The sequence below is a fragment of the Protopterus annectens genome, chromosome 13.part0, assembly GCF_019279795.1.
Source record: "Protopterus annectens isolate FY-2018-M chromosome 13.part0, PAN1.0, whole genome shotgun sequence".
Lineage (NCBI taxonomy): Eukaryota > Metazoa > Chordata > Ceratodontiformes > Protopteridae > Protopterus > Protopterus annectens.
Window position 1 is genome coordinate 1,333,513,327 of NC_056747.1, and position 19,628 is coordinate 1,333,532,954.

At 39.8% G+C, this 19,628-nt stretch overlaps 1 protein-coding gene across 1 annotated transcript in view; it reads left to right on the top strand.

The window, feature by feature from the left end:
* The window catches only part of LOC122788286 (sodium channel protein type 4 subunit alpha-like), a 1,768,016-nt gene that overhangs the window by 1,090,776 nt on the left and 657,612 nt on the right, over positions 1–19,628 (top strand). The window contains exon 12 of the mRNA XM_044055359.1: positions 13,014–13,205. Within this exon, the coding sequence (XP_043911294.1) occupies positions 13,014–13,205 (192 nt within the window). The remainder of the gene's footprint in view (positions 1–13,013; positions 13,206–19,628) is intronic.

Genomic DNA, 19,628 nt, shown 5'->3' on the forward strand with positions numbered 1-19,628 from the left:
TTTGGTTTCTGACCAGTTGTAAAGAATGTAAATGTAGTTTCTATTAGCTTGGGAACACCAGAGAAGTGTGAAGAATGATGTCATGTGAAGCAGCACTCTGTTATCAATTTAAAGAGAGAGAATCGGAGAGCTCTGAGCATTTGTCTTCAGAACATCCATCATCACCAGCATTGTCTTGCTCTGTATGTAAGTTTATTTTAGAACCGTGGTTTCTCTTAGAAATAGCTAGGAATTAGAAAGATTAGACTAGTTTGTTTTTCTGTGATGTCAGAACTTTTCTATTGTATTATTTTAAGTATTTTTCTGTGATCTCGGAATTCTTGACTGGCACTGTGTAGTAAGAAGTATTGTCTTGTGTTTTTATTATTTATTATTAAATATTTTTAAACCTTTCAAGTGTGGCTGTTTTGTGTAGAGATAATTTAAGCTCTAGAGTACATTGCATGTATATAGTGATACTGTACCAAGTCACTCCAAATAAGCTTTGCTGTTCAGTCACACTTACCATTTGAATAATAATATTGCAGAGTAATAATTGGACACCCTTTATAAGGACCTTTGAGTAGCTGATAAATATTAGCTGGTTGGTGGCAGTGATTTCTACTGTATAGTCTGGCTAAAGGGGGCACAGCTGGAGAACCTGTGCCAGCCTTCCCCAGGAGTGTCTGTGTGGTTGTATAAACTCTTATCTCAAAGTGTGTGTGTGTGTGTGTCAGCTACTCGGGCAGGGACACAAAGCACTGGTTGGACAGAGAGGGTGCTGGAGGTTTTAGCTTGCCCACTAGGTTGAGATCTGGACCCTATAGCTGTGCCAGTGGGGAGTCTTATTGGTGACCTGGAGAGAAAGAGAGAAACCAGCCTGCGACTGACTGTGATCTCTGTGTGCTCCTAGGGGAAATTGTACTTTACTGTGTGTGTATTTATTATCCTTTCCCTATATGGACACCACTCACTGGTGTTAGTAGTGAGGACTGAGGATCCTTGATTGCTGGGACAGTGCAGGGGCATCACATATTAATTGTTTGGCAGTGGTGGGATATCCACACCACATATTAATTGGTTGGCAAATACTGATTGGCTTGTAGTGATATGGGTAGAGTGAATTCCTGTAGCTTGTGTACAGTGATCACTGAAGGTATTTTTGTGCTCTAAATCAGCCATGCAATGAATACTTAGAGTTCAGATCACAATTGTTTTATTTTAAAATGTGTATTTGAAAGCCCGTTTACTTTCCCCCACATAAAACATATTGCAAGGGCACAATTGTTTTATTTTTTTTGTTAGCTTAGTCAGTCAGGGAGTGCAGGCAGCATGTCAGCTTAGGAGTATGGAAAGCTGACAAGGAGCTAGCTGGCTGAGATGTGCCAGGCTAGGGGACTGGTGCATGGACACCTGACTAAGACAGACATGATTGCAGCTTTGGTCACAGCTGAATCAGAAAACAGCAACCAGGAGGATGACCAGACTGGCAGGGGAGATGTACCACACTACGAGAATGGATAGCTGAACCTTTCTGAGAGGACTTAGAAATCCATCTGGAACTAAAGAGACTTGCGTTGTAGGCCAGGAGTGTGGAAATAAAAGCAGCTGAGAGACTGAGACATCTGAAGTGTGAGGACAATGAGAAACTGCGACATTTGCAGGGTGAGGAGAATGAGAAACTGCTATGCCTGGAAGCTGAGAGAAAGGAGAGGCAGAGGCAGCATGAAAAGGAAATGCTGACTCTTCGCCAGAGTCATGGAGGTAATTGGGAAGGGAGTAACTGGACCCAGAAGCACAAAAGGCCAGAAAATTTCTTCTGCAGTTTAAACAAGGGATAATTTTGATAGTTTCATTTATATGTTTGAGAGGATATGTAAACAATATGATGTTGACCAAAGGCTCTGGGTACAGTTCTTGACCCCCTTACACCATGGTAGAGCTGTAACTGTGTTGTCTAAACTTGCTGATTGTGAATATTTTGATTATCCTGCTGTTAAAAATCACTTGTTAGAATGTTTTAAGCTAACACCAGAAACATATAGGAAAAAGTTTTGTGAGCATAGATGCAAGGTAGATGAAAATGTGTGTGAATATGTTGCTGAACTGAGCACTTATTTTCATAGGTGGGTGAGTGTATGTCAGGTCACCACTTTTGAAGGGCTGGCAAACCTTTTGGTGAGGGAACAAGCAATTAGCACTTTGCCTGAGGACATGAGGATCTGGTTAGCTGATAGACAATGTGCTACTTCACATGAGTTGGGGAAGAAGAGAGACCTATACCTGGAAAGCAAGGCAGCCCTGCACAGGAAGGGGACCCCCAGTACTGCTCATGGGTCTAAAGGAACCCATGGTGGGCAGCACAGACTGCCCCAACAGAATCTGCCAGTAGCAGGGGAAGTCACTAGACTGGGTACATGTCCAGGACCTAGGGTTAAATGTTTTGAATGCAACTAGTGGGGCCATGTGGCATACAGATGTCCAAGGAGGCAAGGTGGGGAACAAAAGGTGAGGCAGCCCATATGTGGGGAAGACAAAATGCCAGTAGTAGGTTGCCTTGAGGCAACAGGCGTAGTGAACTACTATCCTGCAGATATCCTGATAGGGAAGGATTTGGATGAGGCAGTAGCTTCTACAGTTACACACAGTCAGACTAGGAGACAAGCATGTGGGTCTGGTAGCTTGGGGGAGACCCAGACAGACTGCATACTTGCAGTCAGTACTGGTGAGGTGATTACTTCAGGGAGGGAAACTGAAGGTGAGCCACAGCTGCTTGTGGGTACTGATGCTCCCTTGGACAGAGTGACTGCAAAGGTAGAGGTGAATAGTAGTATCCAGGCTGACAGTGTGGCACCACTGTCAGAGTATGCCAGACTTCCTGTGGAAGGGGCGCTGGGAAGGGTTACAAAGAGAGAAGTGAGGCATGCTCAGATTTCAGACCCTAGATTGCAAGGCCTGAGGCAGGTAGCTAGGGAGGCACCTGATTCTCAAGGGAAGGGAGAATATGTATACCTGGACAAAGGGTTACTGTATAGAGAGTCGACCCCTGAGGGAGGACTAGAAGGTGACTGAATACAGCAGTTGGTAGTGCCTAGAGCCTACTGTCTCGCACTTCTAGCCATAGCCCATGATATTCCCTTTGCAGGTCATACGGGCATAAAACATACAAAGAGATGTATTATGCACAACTTCTATTGGCCTGGAATTTCCAGAGATATAACAGGGTACTGCAGGACGTGTGAGCAGTGTCAAAAGGAAGGCAAGGCAGGAGACAAGGTGCAAGCTCCTTTGATGCCTTTGCCTGTGATTGAGGAGACATTTCAGAGGGTAGCTATGGATATTGTGGGGCTTCTGAGTACCCCATGTTCTACAGGGAAAAAGTATATCCTAGTGGTAGTGCATTATGCTACACAATACCCTGAGGCAGTGGCTCTGTCCTCCATTGAGGCAGAAAATGTGGTAAATGCTTTGTTAGAGGTTTTCAGCAGGGTAGGTTTCCCAAAGGAAATACTGACTGACAGAGGTACCAATTTCATTTTAGGCCTGCTGGCTTGTCTGTGGAAGTGCTGTGAGGTGAATCACCTGAGGAACACCCCCTACCATCCCCAGACTAATGGTCTTCTTGAGAGGTTAAACTCTACAATCAAGTCCATGCTACAGGCATTTGCAGACCAGTTTAAGAGGGAGTGAGACAACTATTTGCCCCATCTGTTGTTTGCTTACAGAGAGGTTCCCCAGGAATCCTGAGGTTTTTCATGCTTTGATTTGCTGTATGGACATAGGGTGAGGGGACCTCTAGATTTAATTTGAGATGAGTGGGAAGGTGAGTGTGAACCTCACAAGGAGTCTCTTGTGGCATATGTCCTAAACCTCAGGACAAGGCTCAAGGAACTCCTGGGCTTGGCCCAGGGGAACCTGGCAGAAGCCCAATAACAGAAAAAGATGTGGGATGACAGGAATGCTCAAGCTAGAGAGTATGCTGTGGGGCAGCAGGTAATCGTTTTCATTCCTGTCAGACACAACAAGCTGCAAGCAGCTTGGGAGGGACCCTACAAGGTGGTAAGAAAGGTATGTGATGTTAACTACATGGTGGAACTGCTAGGCAGGAGGCAGGGGCACAAATTGTACCATGTTAACATGATGATACCTTACCATGATAGGGAGGCCCTTGTGCTGAGCATTTGCAGTGGATTGCAGGAAGAGTCTGAGGGAGATCTGGTGACTGATCTCCTCAGTGAGGCTCAGACTGACACCTCAGTGGAAGGGGTAGCAATGTCCCAGCAGCTATCTCCTACCCAGGTTCAAAAAATCCAAACAGTGTTGCAGGAGTTTTGGGACATGTTCACTGGGAAACCAGGGTGCTGCCACCTGGTGCAGCACCAGGTGGATACAGGACCCCAAAGGTCTATTAGGCAGGCCCCTTATATAGTGCCTGAGAGGTCACATAGGCTCTGAGGCAGGAGATACATGAGATGTTGGAACTAGGGGTGATTCATGAGTCCAACAGTCCCTGGGCCTCCCCAGTGGTGCTGGTGCCAAAGAAGGATAGCAGCACCCGGTCGTGTGTGGACTACAGGAAATTAAATAGTCACACAGAGTCAGATGCATACCCTATGCCTAGGACAGGTGAGGCCCTAGAGCAGCTGGGTGGGGCTAAGTATCTTACAACCATTGATCTTACCAAGGGTTAATGGCAGGTGCCCTTGACTCCCAGTGCTAAAGAGCAGTCAGCCTTTGCGACTTCGTTTTGCTTGTATGAGTTCACAAAGATGCCCTTTGGGATGCAAAAATGCCCCAGTGACTTTCCAGAGGCTGGTGTATCATATCCTAGTAGGAGCAGGAGGGTTTGCACTTGCTTACCTAGATGATATTGCCATCTAAAGCCATTCCTGGCAAGAGCACCTTCAGCATGTCAGGAAGGTGCTGGGCAGACTACAGAGGGCAGGGTTGACCATTAAGCCCAGCAAATGTCAGGTGGGTATGGCAGAGGTCTCCAATCTGGGACATAGAGTGGGGAGTGGTAAGATCAGGCCAGAACCTGCCAAAGTAGAAGCCATTCAGGCATGGCCTGCACCTGTTACCAAATAGCAGGTGAGGGCATTCTTAGGGACAGCAGGATACTACAGAAAGTTCATCCCCAGTTATAGTACCATAGCTGCTCCCCTCACAAACCAGACAAGAAAGAACAGGCCAGATAAGATAGTGTGAACCCCAGCATGTGAGCAGGCATTCCGGAAGCTTAAGGAAGCTTTGGGAGGGTCCCCTGTGTTAGCCAGTCCAGATTACAGCAAAGAATATGTTGTGCAGGTGGATGCTTACCATGGGGGGGGGAGCTGTACTTATCCAGATTTCTTCACAGGGAGAAGAGCACCTAGTGGTTTATCTCAGTCATAGGCGCCAACCCAGGGAGGAATGCTATGCAGCTGTAGAAAAGGAATGTCTAGCCATAGTGTGGGCACTGCAGAATCTTCAGCCTTATCTGTATGGAAGAAAATTCACTGTAGTGACAGATCACAACCCCCTAACATGGTTAAACAAAACCAGACAGTAAAATGCCAAGTTGCTAAGATGGAGCCTAGGGTTGCAAGCATATGATATGTCAGTGTAGCACCGCAATGGAATTAGCAATGTCAATGCAGATTGTGCTCTCAAGACAGGGAATGGGTAAGGTATACTCAGCTAGACCTAACCCTCTGAAGCAACATTTCTCAAGGGTCACTTGAAAAACTAGCTTGAGTTCTCCGAGGTGGGGGGGTGTAAAGATAGGTGAAGGCTGCCAGCCTAGCCAGATAGTTTTGTAGATAATTCTGTTATTTGTACATTTTAATATAAGCCACAGGCTTGTTCTCTTAAATGTGAAAAGACTGCACTGGATATTGAACTGCAAAAGTGTAACAACAGTGCACTCTGCTGTAAGAAAGCTAAGTCAAATATTTTATGACTGTCTTTGATGTCAAAATTTGGAGGCGATATGTCTGGATGAAAGAATTCCGCCTATTGATTTGAGGCCAGAGTTAATGGCTAGAATTTGCATGTATAAATGTCCTTTATTGCTCTGGTTTCTGACCAGGTGTAAAGAATGTAAATGTAGTTTCTGTTAGCCTGGGAACACCAGAGAAGTGTGAAGAATGATGTAATGTGAAGCAGCTCTGTGTTATCAATTTAAAGAGAGAGAATCAGAGAGCTCAGAGCATTTGTCTTCAGAACATCCAACATCACCAGCACTGTCTTGCTCTGTATGTAATTTATTTTAGAACTGTGGTTTCTCTTAGAAATAGCTAGGAATTATGAAGATTAGACAAGTTTGTTTTTCTATGACGTCAGAACTTTTCTACTGTATTATTTTAAGTACTTCTCTGTGATCTCGGAATTCTTGACTGGCACTGTGTAGTAAGAAGTATTGTCTTGTGTTTTTATCATTTATTATTAAATATTTTTTAAACCGTTCAATTGTGGCTGTTTTATGTAGAGTTAATTTAAGCTCTAGAGTACATTGCATGTATATAGTGATACTGTACCAAGTCACTCCAAATAAGCTTTGCTGTTCAGTCACATTTACCATTTGGATAATAATATTGCACAGTAATAATTGGACACCCTTCATAAGGGCCTTTGAGTAGCTGATAAATATTAGCTGGGTGGTGGCAGTGATTTCTACCGTATAGTCTGGGTAAAAGGGGCACAGCTGGAGAACCTGTGCCAGCCTTCCCCACGAGTTTCTGTGTGGTTGTATAAACTCTTATCTCAAAGTGTGTGTGTGTCAGCTACCCGGGCAGGGACACGAAGCACTAGTTGGACAGAGAGGGTGCTGGAGGTTTTAGCTTGCCCACTAGGCTGAGATCTGGACTCTATAGCTATGCCAGTGGGGAGTCTTATTGTGGACCTGGAGAGATAGGGATAAACCAGCCCCAGACTGACTGTGATCTCTGTGTGTTCTTAAGGGAAATTGCACTTTACTGTGTATGTATGTATTTATTATCCTTTCCCTATATGGACACCCCTCACTGGTGTTAGTGGTGAGGATTGAGGCTACTTGATTGCTGGGCCAGTGCACTCGCATCACAATGCCTAATGCCAACTATGACCATGTATCTTTCCTGTTTAGTCAGGGAAGCTGTTTCCTCTAATGAGATATCTCCCTTCTCCAGATAAAAGAATTTCCCTTCATGTTCTTTCCTCAGGAAACCATCACAGGTCTTTCTACTCATCATACAAAATCCGTCATCTTTCTATATTGAACTGCAGTTATTTCATGTTGCTCAAAGTGCTGATAGTATGTAAATATTCTTGCTAACATCACAGTAATTGTCAGCAGTCTTGCACGTGTGCTGACTTCTCCTTGAATCTTCTCTATCTACAACTGAGAAACATGCTTCCTTATTAAACGTTGTGACAAGTCACTTCCTTTTATCAGTCATGTTGTCCCTCTTCATCATTTATTATAGAGGGGAGATCTTTCTTTAGAGAGGAAGATTAACGTCCTCGTAACTACAAGCGATAATGAGCTTTCTTCATCCCAGGATCCCTTAGGCTTTCCCCACCGCCTTGTAACACTGAAAACCAAAATATTAAAATAATTTCCTCAGTAACTCATTCCCAGAGCTGTCATTCTTTTGCATTTATGTAGCATGATGTTATTTTTTATGTCACTTTTCTTCTGAGCTTGCTGTGCCCCTGCCCTTTCTGTGTACCCCACCTTCTCTACTGAACCTGTTGTTTTTTACATCACTTTTCTTCTGAGCTTGCTGTGTCCCTGCCCTTTCTGTGTACCCCACCTTCTCTACTGAACCTGTTGTTTTTTATGTCACTTTTCTTCTGAGCTTGCTGTGTCCCTGCCCTTTCTGTGTACCCCACCTTCTCTACTGAACCTGTTGTTTTTATGTCACTTTTCTTCTGAGCTTGCTGTGTCCCTGCCCTTTCTGTGTACCCCACCTTCTCTACTGAACCTGTTGTTTTTTATGTCACTTTTCTTCTGAGCTTGCTGTGCCCTGCCCTTTCTGTGTACCCCACCTTCTCTACTGAACCTGTTGTTTTTTATGTCACTTTTCTTCTGAGCTTGCTGTGTCCCTGCCCTTTCTGTGTACCCCACCTTCTCTACTGAACCTGTTGTTTTTTATGTCACTTTTCTTCTGAGCTTGCTGTGTCCCTGCCCTTTCTGTGTACCCCACCTTCTCTACTGAACCTGTTGTTTTTTATGTCACTTTTCTTCTGAGCTTGCTGTGCCCCTGCCCTTTCTGTGTACCCCACCTTCTCTACTGAACCTGTTGTTTTTTATGTCACTTTTCTTCTGAGCTTGCTGTGTCCCTGCCCTTTCTGTGTACCCCACCTTCTCTACTGAACCTGTTGTTTTTATGTCACTTTTCTTCTGAGCTTGCTGTGTCCCTGCCCTTTCTGTGTACCCCACCTTCTCTACTGAACCTGTTGTTTTTTATGTCACTTTTCTTCTGAGCTTGCTGTGTCCCTGCCCTTTCTGTGTACCCCACCTTCTCTACTGAACCTGTTGTTTTTTATGTCACTTTTCTTCTGAGCTTGCTGTGTCCCTGCCCTTTCTGTGTACCCCACCTTCTCTACTGAACCTGTTGTTTTTTACGTCACTTTTCTTCTGAGCTTGCTGTGTCCCTGCCCTTTCTGTGTACCCCACCTTCTCTACTGAACCTGTTGCAAATTGTTGTGATACATTTTCTTCCATTTTCTCTGATGTTATTGATGCAGACACTGAGGAAGTCCAGACCCAGAATGATATGAAAACCACCTGTAATATAGCATATCTCTGCAGCCCCACACCTTACCGACCTGTTCACTGTGTATTCCATTTACTACTAGCATTTTATTCTCCAACCGTTTTTTTTTAACCCAAGACATGATATTAGGACCCAAGTGATTTTAATTTTTTACATGGGATTATGTTATAAGCCTTAAATAAAAGTCAATTCCAGATAAAAACTCTATTCAGCTTTTTGCAATCACCATCCCAGTGTAAATTCATGCTATTTTAGATCACCTGTTCATAACGTTCTCAATAACTATTGTGGTTATGACAGACTCACTACTTTTTCGACCACTGAGCTTAGACGGACTGGCCTTTGGCTACTGTTTTGCCCTGTCCCCACTTTTGTGAAGATGAATCATGTTTTTGTTTTTTTCCAGTCTGTTGGTGTTACCATGTCCTCCCATAAGTTATGAAAGACAGTGGTCTGAGGTGTAACTAGTTTATCACTGAATTCTTTCAGAACTGGAAATGTCCCCATTGCTTTACCCATCATCAGTTTCAATAGTTCATTCAAATCATTTTCAAATGTGACTGGACATGTACTCATCTCTTATCTGGAGTAATTATCACAGCTGATTCTTATGTAAACCTGTTCTTTTTCAAGAAGTGAGAACAGAAATGTGTAACCTAGAACAGGAATATGTAACCGAGGGGGCGGTGAGCTACATTCTACCATGACCACTGGTAGCCAGATGCACTCTCACCTTTAATCCTGTTGTCAAACCCGCAGTAGTTAGGACCAGATCAAGGCTACCCCTCCTTGCATGATCAAATCTAATCCTCTCAAACTTCTAGATAAGGATGCTTCTATTTCACTTGTAGAAGAAGAGATATGGGGCTTGTCTTGTAACAATATTCTGATGTCTCTAATCATCCCTTTCCTTTATCTTGTTGTCTGTATATTACTTGTCTATTTGCACTCCCCTGTGCTTCAGAGCTAGTATTTCCATTCCTCCCTTCCGCTAGCATCACCAGTTCATCCTCTGTGCATTTTATCCCATCCTCACCTCCTTTGCACTCTCCCTGCCTCCCCAATAAACTCTGAAGTTAGGTATCACCTTATCTCAGTTCCTATTCAATACGGTATCTTCCTGGAAACCACTGACATCATTGCAAGCTCATCTTTTTTTTTTAACACCGTTATTGAATTATCACTTGTGACATAGGCAAATTTACATTCATGCAAAAGTAATCAAACTGTATTAACAAAGTAACATTAACATACATTATACTTCACATATATTACTATATATCATATAATCTAAGCAGGGTTACATAAATTATTCAATTCATGCCCCTTTTTTTTAAACAAGAAACATCTTTATTAAATCATCACTTACAACATAAACAGTCATACTGTTTCTTGTTCATTGCAAGCTCATCTTGTCTAGATGCAGATTATCTGGAAACTGACACTTTTTCCATCTGGAAACACAACTAACAGGATGTTTATAGTAAGTAAACCCCTCCAAAACAAGTTAGTTTTGGAATTTATCAAATTCATTCTGTATGGGTTGTGTCTTAATAAGATGAAATCATAATGTTATAAAATAAACCTTTGTTTTTGCTATGTCTAAAATGTCTGGATCGCCTTCAAAAAGTATATGTTCCCATTTTCATAAGTTCATAGGCAAGGACTAGGCTAGCTACCATTGCAGGCTATTTAAGCTTAGCCAACTTCCCCTTTTGTGCTTGAATTAACCTAGCCCATTTGGTTAGAGATTGGCCTTACCTATCTCATGGTAGATAATTATATATTACCTTTCATTAGAATAACTGGGATCATACCATAGATAATTTGAGGGGACCTATGCATGGGGTAAAGTATTTAGGAACCACCCCTGTCCATTAGTAGTATGTGGGTAGAATTTAATCCAGCATTTAATAAATGCCTCTTGCTTTGTTCTGTAGAAGAGACCATAAAACATATACCAAAGATGTATCAATGATATGAAAACCTAAGTCATGAAGAAACTATATGAAAGTCTGCTTACATACAAGCAGATTATCAAACATGTCAGTCTTTTGTGTTCTACAGTCATAGGTGTCATGCACATCCAGCCTGAACAATGCTTTCCCAATCATAGGTGCCGTGCACATCCAGCCTGAACAATGCTTTCCCAATCATAGGTGCCGTGCACATCCAGCCTGAACAATGCTTTCCCAATCATAGGTGCCGTGCACATCCAGCCTGAACAATGCTTTCACAATCATAGGTGTCATGCACCTCCAGCCTGAACAATGCTTTCCCAATCATAGGTGCCGTGCATCTCCAGCCTGAACAATGCTTTCCCAATCATAGGTGCCGTGCACATCCAGCCTGAACAATGCTTTCCCAATCATAGGTGCCGTGCACATCCAGCCTGAACAATGCTTTCCCAATCATAGGTGCCGTGCACATCCAGCCTGAACAATGATTTCCGAATCATAGGTGCCGTACACATCCAGCCTGAACACTAATTGCCCAATCACCTTTACCAGCTAAATAATGAAACCATGTAACTGCCAGAAAGAACATTCTAACCTTCCTGTGGGCAGGGGTCCAGCTCTGCAGCTAGCGACCTGTGTTCAAATACAGGCTTGGGAGCAAGAGAGTGGATCTGACCTCTTTACCTTTTCCTGTAAATGGGAGATCCCTGTGCCATTTCTACCTCCAGTGGAGAGAGAGTGGATATGCTGGAAAGTTTACTAAAGAAAGCAGTGCTTCAAGGACGAATAAGGACCTTGACATAACGCCAACTTAAAAATGATACATTTACATCCCTTCTCATGAGTGCTATCAGGAGAACATAATGGAAAACTCATGGCTACAAAGTAAAAAATATCCCTTAGCCATTTCAAGAATAAAGCATTACCTCCATCTCCAACTCTTTCTTGTCATGGCAAAGATAAGAAACTTTTCCCAAGCCAACCAGCATGGGATTCAAATAAAAAGAAAATGAAAACTCCCTGCAGACTAGAATTCTGTCTCTATAAAATTATGTCTTAGTTAACACAATTTAAAATTGTACTAAAACAAGAAACATTTGAAAATAGGCTACTGGATCTCAGATAACCTGTATTAGATATAAATATATTATGAGATTCTAGCAGAAAGCCATCATAGAACAGTCGCAGCTATTTTAAGTAATAATCCACAACTGCGCATGGGTAAATCCTGATATACTCACAAACAGAAGTGGGTTATTGCTATAATACAACTGCATTATTTAACAAAGAAATACCTTACCTTTCTTAAATAATGTATTTGTATAAGTGCACCTTAGTCTTTTTCTGCATTCTCTTCCCTAGACTGATGTACTTCACATGCGCATGGGACTTACATCGACACACTTGCACAGTACATCAGTGCAGTGCAGAAGAAGTGATGGAGAAAACAGAATCTCTGTTATTGTTCATTTTTTAACAGTTAAAAAAAAGTTTTTATGAGGGAAGTGCAAAATCTAAGGAAAATCAGATGGCTTTCTGTTTGTTTAGTTTTTCAGAACTTACCTGATTTTTGTTATAATTTTGCTCTGTCCCATAGTATATACCAACAGAAACTCTAGCCACTCAGTGATACTTTAGAGGCCAGACTTTTTTCTGTTGGTATATGCTCAATTTACAAGCATGCCGTTTGGGCTGTCTAGTCAGTGTGTTTGTTTTGAATAGAAATGAGCCTTTGTTGTATATTTATTTATTTACTCATTTGCTATTCAGGTAGGATGACTATTCAAAAAGCCCTTTTCAGCAACAATCCAGGAAAAAATGCATCATATAAGGGAAGAGATTCTTACAAGACATAGGATGTGGTCATGCATGCATAGTACAGCCAACAGCATATATTGCATATTAAAGACTTCAAACATACAAGATTGTGGACAAGTTAAAGTAGCCAAATGGCAAGCATATAAATTAATTCATCTCAACGGAAAATGCAACAGTAAATCAGAATATGTTTAACCATGTGGAAACACAAATGTTAAAGCTACTAATAGAAATGAAAGATGGTTATGTATATAAAAGTTTCATTCTTATAATGAAAAATATTAATTACTAAGTTGTGTTTCAAAAGATGTCACAGAAGTTAACAATGATATATATAATTCATTTGATTTATATTTACATGGTTACAAGGTCAATTTAGTTTGCAGTTGGTGGCCCTGTGGGTGGTCATACAATAAATGTCCTTTTTTAAATAATTACTTATATGTTTCCTGTGAACGAGTAGTTGTGAATTAAACAACTGTGATGTATTTCAGTCTAAAAAATGTTTCCCTTATAGGCACATAACCTCGCTACACGCAGCAGTAAAGGTTCTCTGTCTAGTGGTGATGCTTCTAAACGGCAAAGTATGGTATACGATGCTCAGCTGGATGGGTCACCTGGTACAGGGGATGATGCTGGAAAGCCGGGGAACTGCAATGGGAAAGGCCCTCCCATGGTTGTCATTGACAGGTTCTCAATGGAGAATGAGGTATGATAATCTAATATTTCATCTATAACATAGTCAATCTTAAGGGGAACACAGCTCATAAATAACATAAAGCTAATTTTAGTAAATTGGTTTTAATTCATAGATCTCAACAGTTTGGTGCAGAAATCTCAGCTAGTGGAAAACGTCAGACTTTAAAACCAACCAGATATTTTGTTGTTCATTTCATCCTCTACTACTGCTATTTCTACTTTCTGTGTATATATCCGCTACCACTGAAAACCAGATAAACAGTATTAAAATGGAAACGCAAATAATAATATGAATGCCACACTTTAAAAACATGTAGCATTTTTCAAACTGACTCAATGTTTCTTTTTCTGCCAAGGTCCTGTTGCTGGCTGCCAGTCTCAGACTTTAGGTATTCATGCTTCGTTAGCCATCAACCTGATTCATCAGTACTCTGATTATTTGAAACAAAGGCATGAATGTTTTTTGAGATACTATTGCAAGAGTGTTGTTATCTTCGTTAATGCAAGACATTCTAAAAAGTTTTGATATTTTCACTTGCTTGGCTGTGTCAGTGTCATACATTTAAAAATACATTTTTAATTAAAAAGATTTTTTTTACAGTAACATGAATAACATAATATAAACCACAACCCAAACAATATAACAAGATTTACAATGAGTAAATAAGGATTCTTACAGCTTGCTTCTAGATTTTTTATTACAAGCAATCTTTCATAGACAAAATGAAAATTGTATCACCTTAACTTGAGAAAATATTTGCAATATAAATAACCATATCATTTTATAATCAAAAAATAGTTTTTATTATTTTGGTTTTCCTTCACAGCATGTATGTATGTTATAAAAGTATTCATATGATATTTCAGAGAATATTCTTGCAAATTCAACCAAGAAGTTATATAAAATGTAATTAATGCCAGTAAAATATAATTTAAAGATTTGCACTCTATCAAGGAAATCTCATTAGACCATCTCAAAGAATATTACAAGTCCCGATACATCAAAACATAAAATGTGATCTCTACAAATAACAGCACATTCTGATACTTGCTGTTACAGCAAAGCCACCCCCATACATCTACAATGTGTGTGAGGGGTGCACATCTGCAACTCTGTTACTTAAATATAATAACTCTATCTTATACTCTGGAATGCCATACTTTCTCAGTTAATAAATATATTTTCCCAATCACACTTAAAAATTTTGCTGTACAAAGGACTATGCTTAAGATACTAGGATTTTTAATATGCTCAGATATCATTAATTACCTGATACCAGGTTAAAATGAAAGTAATGTACTTACCATAATGATAGATTCATTTTTTCTGATTTTCATCCAGTTCAACATATTGGATATCGGATTCGATTAGATCTGACCTTGACACCGAATTAGAAGTTTTCACTGTTCCAGGGCTATGACTCCTCCCCTTACCCATAATCCCATGTATCACACTCCAATGCCTCAGATGACTCCTCCCCTACCCATAATCCCCTGTATCACACTCCAATGCCTCAGACTGAGTTTGCTTTATAGAAAGATGTGTACGCCTAATAATGGAAAAGGTGATCTCTACACGCAGAAATGGAATTGGAGCAGGTAAGATGATTTACATGATGTGCTACTATTGGTCCAGACAGAGTACAGAGCGGAGGTCACCTAGTCATCTGAAAGTTATCCATACAAATAATTTGGAAGGGGAATGAGAGGATGGGAGGTTGAACCAGATGAAAATCAGACAACATGGGTCTGTTATTATGGTAAGTACATACATTTTGTATTGAATGTTGTCTATTTTCATCTAATTTAACATATGTGACAGATTCCCACGCTGGCTTACAGGGTGGTGTTAAGGAAGGACATTACTGAGGATGTTGGAGCCAAAGGAAGTATGAAACCAGGACTGGACATCCAGCGTATGAGGTACAAAGGTATGCAGAGTGATCCAGGTCACTGCTGCACAGATGTCAATCGGTAATCTCTTAGAAAAGACTGTTGAGGTAGCAACTGCTGTAGCTGAGTGGGCCTTTGGTTTGGACTGTAACTGTCAACCTAAAGAGGCACAGACAAAGGAGATGCAATTTGATAACCATCTGGACAGTGTAAGTTTTGTGACAGTTTTTCCAAGCTTGCCTTTAGGGTAGGCAATAAAAAATTGATCAGATTTTCTAACTTTCTTAGTCTGGTGCAGATACAGTCTAAGTGGGCGATGCACATGTAGCATGTGTAGAATGTATTCCTCTTTCTTCAAAAACTTAGGGGAAAACACAGGAACTCTATGGACTGATGTAAGTTACTTACAGATGCCACCTTTGGGATGAAGGATGGATTTGTTCAGAGTGAGACCCGATCCTTAGGGAAGACCAAGTATGGAGGTTTACATGAGAGTCTCTGCAATTCTGAAATTTGCCTTGCAAAGTGTGAGGATATTGAGGGGGCAGGTTTTTTTTAAAACATTTTTATTGACTCATCAGTTGTGACATAGGCAAATTTGCATTTATACAAAAGTAATCAAATTGTGTTAAATTAAAATTAACAAACATGCTTCACAAATATTGCTATATATCATATAACCTAAGCAACATCACATAAATTATTCAATTCTGTCCCCTTTATAAACAAGAAACATCTTTATTAAACTGCCACTGACAACATAAGCAATCACACATTTATATAAATGAAAACAAATACAAATCTTACTGTGAGCAAAGAGTCGGTTCAGTCCAGCACAAAGTAAACAGATAAAACAAACTGGCAAAGTGAAAAGGTATAAAACACTTTAATAAACATGTAATAAAATAAAGAAAAAATCAGAGGATAAGCACTTTTGCACTTACTCAAGGTGCTTTATCAGATCTAATCAAGACTCAAATGTTAAAACATTTAAATGCTAAAAATCACCACCTCAAACCCTGTGACTTTAAAGCCAGTCTTAAAGGGGTAACTTCATCTTAAGACTCCTGGTATGAGTCCTTGTATCACCACCTCTTGCTAGCTGTAAAATATAACTGTAAGACAAGAAATTTAAACAAATGGATACAGCTTACACTGACTATATACTTACCTAGGGCACTTCTGACATCACCCTTATTGATACTGTATAGATGTTCCCTTACACGATCTCTAAGACAATGACTGGTCTTCCCCACATAATAACACTGAGTGCCCTAGAGTTATATTTTACAGCTGGCAGAGGTGGGGATACAAGGCTTGTACTGAGAGTCTTGAGATGAAGCGGATTATGTTATTACAAGCTACGAGGGGGTTCAAGGAGCATATCCCCCTTAAGACCGGCTTTAAAGTTGTGGGGTTTCAGGGTTAATTTCTAGCACTTAAATGTTTTTAACATTTGAGTCTTGATTAGATCTAATGAAGCACCCTGACTAGGTGTGAAAGTGCTTATCCTCCGATTATTTTTTGTTTATTTTATTGTCTTAAATATTTATTAAAGTGTTTTATATCTTTGCACTTTGCTGGTTCATTTTATTTATCTGTAAATGAAAACAAACCATACCGACACAATCCTAATTGCAAGCATTTTACATCACAAACCATACTGACACACTCCCTGTTGCAAACATAATACATCACTTGTAATCTACCCAGTTATTTTCAGAAAAACGTTACATAGTTGATTTAAGTCCTGCCTTCTTTGAAACGTGTATCATTCCCACAATTCCCATTTTTTCCTATGTAATTTGCTCCTACCCTTTTCTAAACATCTCAATTCCAGTTTTATTATCTCTGTTACTATATTCACTTCTTCTAATATAAGTTGGTCTAGATTTTGATTTCCATTTTGTAGTAATTGCTTTTTTAACAGCCACCATAATTAGACACAGGAAGGCCTTACCATGTCTAGGCAATTCTGATTCTGTATCATAGCTCAGAAAAATCATCTCCCTCATCACACCAATCTGCCCACCCAGCATCTCTGACAGTACATTCCACAGGCAATCCTTAAAGTCTGCAAACCCACCACACTCCCAGAAAATATGTTTCCAAGTACCCACACTCTGAACACTTTTTTGAAGGCTTGCAACTCTGCCACAAAGATACCTAGAGGATAGAAAACACTACCCAAAAATCTAACTATATAACTATGTATTAGCAAAATAACAGTAACATAAACTTCTACAGTCTATAAGTCATAATAATAGAAGAAAATTACAACTAAAACTATTAAAAAGGGGGAAAACATTAATCTGAGTAAATCTATCAACACACCACTAAGCTAAGATTATAAGACTAACCCAGGAGTCAATAATGTCTACACTAAGTGTACACTGTTCTGAGTGAACAGATAACACAGACATAACTCACACAGTCTTCCGCCTAATTTTAGTTTTCCTACTGATATTCTTTCCGCTTTAAATATTGACAGGATTCATAACGGTTACCACAAAGTGTAGACTGCATATACACTTAATGTAAATCTTTCTGAATGACTAGAAGGCACAACGCATGTGATAAGAATGGTCTTGAATACAGGTTGTGTACACATAGTGTAATCTTTAATGAATCTGGTCCTAACACAAAAACTAGAGGAGACAAGTCTCCCAGTAGAGGAGTAAGATATTAAGCTATCTAGCTATTTAATTATGATGATAACTACAGGCCTATTCAGGTATGTAAAAAATCCAACTGTTTTTGAAAAACTCTAAAGTTAAGGACATGAGCCCTTGAAAACACATCTGTAAACTTCAGGCAGCAAATGAGATCTGAGGTATTGGAGTGTGTCACAATGATTTATGGGTAGGGGAGGAGTCAGAGCCCTGGAACCATTAAAGCTTCTAATTCAGTGCCGAGGTCCAGTTCAATCAGATATGATGTCCCATATGTTGAATTGGAAGGAATTAGACAATATTGGATCATAAATTAATGAAAATGAACTTTAACAGATTGATACTTAATGTAATAAAGGTATGACATATTTAAACAGCCAACAATATACCACGTGTGTGCATCTTCTTGTCCACATGTACTGCATCCACAATCATAATTTGGAGGTATCAATAGAGAAGAATCTAGAAAATCAATAACGTATGATTATTTTAGTATTGAAAAAATCACATTTATTCATATTGCCATTATAGAATTATATTACAATATAATGCAATAGACTGAAAATAACATGCAAGATACAGTTAAAGCTTCTAAAACTTTTTGAATGACACAATTATGATATGTAAAAGAGAAAGTACACTTACAATTGATAAAATCTGGCTAACGAATGGAATAAGAACTGTATTTATATTGTTAAAAATCAAGTATTGAAATCAGATAATCATATCTTTATACAGAATGGACCTGTTTTTATCCCTGCAGCAAAAGCAATAGTTTTAATTTATTTTATTTGATTTATTTTACATTTGTTAACCAGGTTAGTCTGGCTGAGCCGGGGAGAAAAGCTCCTCAGGACTAGAAAACAATTTATTAAATTTTAGTAACAATCAGCTATAGGATCTTACAAGCAGAGACCTACAGAGAAAAAAAGCTCCTCAGGCAATTCAGTTATACAGAGTATTAACAATTGGCAGACAAGTATGTGAGTTGTTACAAACAAGGTTTAAACAATTAGCATAAGAAAATGTGACTAGTTACAATATTATTTAAGCTGCTTAGAGCAAAATGAGTTAATAGTAAGGCAGATGCTTATTTAAAGTGGGTAGGATCTAGTTGTATAGGAGTTTGGAAACAAGAAAGGAAAGTAGGAATGGCTAGTAGGAGATGTAGGGGAGGTAGAGTATAGGAGACAGACTAGACAGGTAGGTTGTTTTGAGACTGTAAGAATTAAGAGTGGTTGGAGATAGAGGAAGGGAAGAGGTAGACAAGGCAGGGAAATAGTGTTAGAGATACATTAAGAGTGAGGTGGTGAACGGATGGTGGTTTCAGGGTGGTTGGCTACAGTGGCAAGACCACTTTGTTTTTAGGTATTTCCTTGTGGCTAATTTGAAACTTTTGCTATGCTGGAGGGATTTTATTTCCAAGGGGAGTTGGTTCCAGGATATAGCTGGGTCATTGTTAAATAATTAATATGCTCCAGTAAGTGTATTTATATATATATATATATATATATATATATATATTAATATTTACATAGCTATAGATATGTAGATAGCAATATGGATGCTAATGATCATATTGTATGTGTGCAAAAAGCATTCCGTCAAACGATCACATCTGCAAAAACTAAGAACGAAACTAAAAACATTGTTCGGGCAAAGGAACAAAACTAGGTAGAGGAGGAAGGATGAGGAACCAGGAGCCCTTGGAGAATGATCCTAGCAAAAGCTTGTTCTAGACCTGGAAAAGGAATCTAGTTTAGAGTGATCTGTAAAAGTATGTACAGAGGACCAAATTATTGCTTCAAGAATATTTCTAGAATCTAGTCTATTCTAAAAAGTAGCAAATGAAGCCAAAGCCTTGGTAG